Here is a 4813-nt window from a genome sequence, read left to right as displayed (position 1 = left end):
AATGTCCAGAATGGACACCCATTTCGACACTGGAACTGTTCGACGCGTCGAGAAAATTTCTCGACGCGTCGAGAATAGGCAGTGTGCATATTTCTCTGTTTTCAGCTCAAACTTCCAATTTGCCAACTCCTAACAACACCTTATCATCATTCAAAGCAAAATGTCACTCCAAAAATCACTTATGACACAAAATAAAGGTTCAAAGATCATCAAGCATCAAGCAATTAACAACTAAACATAAGAATCTAAAAATGCAAAAATTAGCAAAGTGCAAAAACGCGATAAAAATAGAATAAAAGAACTTGGGTTGCCTCCCAAGAAGCGCTCGTTTAAGGTCGTGAGCTCGACCCCTTTTTGCAAAGTTCATCCTGGATGATTTTCGAGGCATTTCCAATTCCTAGCCTCGATGAAGCGCTCAACAAAACTCTTGAAAGCCATAGGGTATTCTTCTATCAATGCCTTCAATTTAGAATTGTTTGCCCAATCTTTACCCTTATTTTGTAGAACTTGGCCTCCATCTTCAAACAAAAATTCATATTCTTCAATTTTTCTCACCTTAGATTCTTTCTCCAAAAGTGCAACATCACCAACTTCCTCATGTAAAATTTTTTTAAACTTTTTATGCTCATCAAAAGTTCTCTCATCAAGAGCATCAAACTCTTCACCCTTCTCCAATCTCTTGTTACCAACCTCATCAACCCGATAACATTTTTCAACAAAAGGAGATTTAGGCTCATCAAAAACATTAAATGCTACTTTCTCTTCTCCAAAGTCAAAAATTATTGATCCCTTCCTTGCATCAATTATAGCTCCAGTTGTAGCCAAGAAAGGCCGCCCTAATATGATTGGAATATACGGATCTTCTCTAATATCCATAACAACAAAATCACAAGGCACAAAATATTTATCCACTCGAACCGGGACATCCTCAAGTATTCCAATAGGGCTTTTGGTTGACCGATCGGCAAATTCAAGTGTGAGTTGAACCGGCTTTGGCTCTCCCAAATTTAACCTTTTGCAAAGAGATAGAGGCATTACATTAACACCTGCTCCTAGATCACAAAGTGATCTATTTATGGTGAACCCTCCAATGACACATGGGATAGTGAAACTCCCGGGATCCCTTAGCTTGGTAGGAAACTTTCCTTCATCATGTATTAGGGTCCGGTACTCTTGTGTCATAGCAATCATCTCTTGAGTACCAAGTTTTCTTTTTCTCGAGAGAATCTCCCTTAAAAACTTGCCGTAAGAAGGCACTTGAGTGAGTAAATCAAGCAAAGGGATAGACACATTCAAATTTTCAACCAAATTCAAGAATTTCTTCCATCTACTCTCTTTGGCTTGACATTGAAATTTTTGAGGAAATGGCAAAGGTGGTACATATTTCCTCTCCGGCTTCACTCCATCATCTTTGTTATGAACTCGTTGATTTGGGATAGAAGTGGGAGGGGTAGCTTCCTCTTTTTCAACTTCTTCTTCAATTTCTCCATTACTCCTTCCTCTTGGCATTGGCTTTTCAATTTGGAAAGATGGTTCCTCAAGTTCCTTTCCACTTCTTGTTATAATGGCATTGACATGTTCCCTTGGATTTTCAGGGTAAGCGGGCAACTTACCTGTGACTTGAGTACTAGAAGTAGAAGCTTGGTTTGCAATTTGTCTTTCCAACATTTTGTTATGAGCACCCAATTGATCCAACTTCTCTGTCAATTGCCTAAACCTCTCGTCACTCTTCATTTGAGATTTAAACATCATTTCCATCATGGCTTCCCAATTTGGTGGAGGTGAATTTTCTGAAGATTGCCTTGGTTGAGTAGTCGGGGCTTGGAATCCTTGATTTGGCATGGATTGTTGTTGTTGGCCACCTCTAAAATTTTGCTGCCCTTGGAATCCCGGTGGCGGTCCTCTATTACCAAAGTTTTGGGGATTTGCAGCCCCCATCGGATTACTCCAAGAAAAACCGGGATGATTCCTTGGTGCGTTTGGATTGTAGACCCCTTGAGGTTGAAATGATTGTTGTTGCCTACCGTATCCTACCAAATCAACATGCTCCAAAGTAGATTGAGAACCCATATCATCATTTAAGCATTCTCCCATATTGTGTTCTCCTCCACATAATTCACACATCATGATTTGCCTTGAAAAATTGGGAGTAGTAGAAGTATAGCTCATATTTTGATTTTGGAGAGTGATTTGAGCTATCTTTTGAACCATGGATGCCATATTATCCACCTTAGCCGACAAGGCGGATATTCGATCAACATCATGAAATCCTCCCACAAGCCTTTGTGAAGATCTCTCCGAATACCAAGTTGTTCCATTTGTTGCAATCTTTTCAAGTAGTTCCTCGGCTTGAGTAGGTTCCAAAACCGTGAATGACCCTCCCGATGAAGCATCCACCAAGATCTTTGAATTATCAAGCAAACCTTCATAGAAAGCCATCATTAGATCCCATCCTTGAATACCATGATGAGGGCATTGCCTTTGTAGTTCCTTAAACCTCTCCCAAGATTCGGCTAGAGATTCATTTGGAATTTGCTTGAAGTTTTGAATGGCTCTCCTCATCCTTTGAGTCTTTGAAAGTGGATAGAATCTCTTCAAGAACTCCCTATGAAGTTGATCCCAACTAGCAAAATGATTTGCGGGAAAAGAAATGAGCCAACTGTCAGCTTTATCCCTTAGTGAAAAAGGAAAAAGTCGGAGTTTGATTGCTTCATTCGGAACTCCATTCATCTTAAAGGTGCTGCAAATCCGGAGAAACTTGGTTATATGAGCATTTGGATCTTCCATTGGCGACCCTCCAAATTGATCGGATGTCACCATTTGTATGATTGCCGGTTTGATCTCAAAGTTGTTGGCCTCAACACCCGGAATGTTGATGCTATTGTGTTCATCCAAGTCGGGTGCAATATAGTCGGACATAGCTCTCCTTGCCGGTAGGGGTTGATTTACACCGTTTCCCTCACCGTTTCCATTTCCTTCACCATTTCCATTAGGATTGACATTGATGTTGCCTTGCTCGTTTGCCATCCTCCTTTGCTTTCTAAGAAATTTGGCTCTCCTTTCGATTTCAAGGTCAAGAGGTAATAGTCCTTCACCTCCCGAGGACCTTGTTTGCATGCAACACCTACAAACCTTAACAAAAACAAGCTAAGGAAGCTCGTTAGCACCGGTTAGTAAACAAAACAAAATAAAAATAAAAATAAAGAAAATAAAATGGAATAGACTCCTAGAATAAAAGTTTTCACTAATGTTAATACAAAACGCCACCTCCCCGGCAACGGCGCCAATTTGGTCGTAGCATAAAACCACATACAAATACCCGGAGTATTCCGGGGTTATCGAACCACAGGGAAGTGGGGTATCAAGCACTAGTTACTAATTATATTCGCAAGAAGCTATTCCTACGTTCACAATGGATGATTATCTATGGATATGCAAACAAGATAATTAAAATAAGGCAAACGGGTTTTTGTATTCAAAGAGGTAAAAGCGGGATTTTTGGGAGTTAAAGTGTTTAATCACCTAGTGCCAATCTAAAGTGAAATAATTATTTGGGTTAAACAAGTGTAGAAAATTGCCATCTAAAAGGGAAAGGTTACTCTCGTAACTCAAACCCAAAATACGGTAATTGGAATACTCACTCTCGTGAGCTATTCAAAATATATCCCTTAACCAAATTGTCCTCTCTCGAGGTACAATAGTCAAGTGCAATTGTGGGTGCTCTTTGATTCATAGACAAATCTAGCAAGGGTACAAGCAATCATATGCATCTAATTACAAGTATCAATAACATAAATCACAATTGCAACACAAGCAATAAACCCAAATAGATATTTCATTAAAACAAAATAAGAACTAGGCACATAGGTTCATAAACACTTTTATACCCAAAAATCCCAAAAGGAAGTTTAGCCTAACATGGCTAAAATAGATCCAACAATTATTCAATAAAGTTCAAAATAGAAAAGAGAAAGGAAGATATTCTCCCAAATGATGCCTCCAAGCTCTTTTCTTTGATCTCCTTTCCAAAAGTTGTGATGATTTCTTCTTTGGCTTTTGGAGATGATGAAGCTTCTTTTCCTTGTTCTCTTTCCCCTTTTTCTGACAAAAACCAGCAGCCAACCGGTAGGGTTTGGGGAGAAATGAAGCCTTAAATAGTGGGATCCAAAACAGGGACAAATCTGGAATTTTGTTCTGGGATGAATAGTGTCCTGGGCAGGATTCTCGACGCGTCGAGAATGTTTCTCGACGCGTCGAGAATAAAATGGCGAAATTTTTATTGCTCTCTGGAAGGTCTCGACGCGTCGAGAGATATTCTCGACGCGTCGAGAATCTGCGGTGAACAGTACTTTCGGTCCCATTTTGACTTCTCAACACTTTTGATTCCTTTGCATTGCCTTTTTGCTCCCAAGTGGTTATAATGCAGCACTAAACACACCAAAGACACTCAAACCAAGCATTATACCACTTTAAATAAAATAACAAGGAAAAAGCATTGGAGATAACATTTTAATACACAATTAATTATAAAACCTAAATAAAAACACAAGTAAAATAGGTACAAATGAGAGTGTATCACCTAACTTTATCATTAACTGCAATGTAAAAGGTAAATTATTTGCATTCTATAGTGTAAAAAGGTTTCACTTTATAGTGATGTTGCTTGTACTTTAATTTTACTTGTAAACTTGCACCTAATACTTGCACTTTAAGCACGTGTTACTTACACTTCAAAGTTTGAGTTATTTACAAAAATATCACCACATTTTTTTCTTTAAAACTGCTTTTGATCCGTTAAATCTTCTTAGATGGA

At 38.8% G+C, this 4813-nt stretch overlaps 1 protein-coding gene across 1 annotated transcript; it reads right to left on the bottom strand.

Moving 5' to 3' along the window:
- Window positions 1-363: 363 nt before the first annotated feature.
- LOC116010946 lies at window positions 364-3027 on the bottom strand. Its single transcript, XM_031250439.1, has one exon. The coding sequence runs from the start codon at window positions 3025-3027 to the stop codon at window positions 364-366; it is 2664 nt and encodes an 887-aa protein (XP_031106299.1).
- Between the last annotated feature and the right edge of the window lie 1786 nt (window positions 3028-4813).

This window comes from Ipomoea triloba, chromosome 2 (genome assembly GCF_003576645.1).
Source record: "Ipomoea triloba cultivar NCNSP0323 chromosome 2, ASM357664v1".
Lineage (NCBI taxonomy): Eukaryota > Viridiplantae > Streptophyta > Magnoliopsida > Solanales > Convolvulaceae > Ipomoea > Ipomoea triloba.
This window is presented reverse-complemented; position numbering and strand designations above follow the sequence as displayed.

Coding starts and splice junctions, on each gene's coding strand:
- LOC116010946 (XM_031250439.1), bottom strand. CDS start 3,027: ATGGCAAACGAGCAAGGCAACATCAATGTCAATCCTAATGGAAATGGT.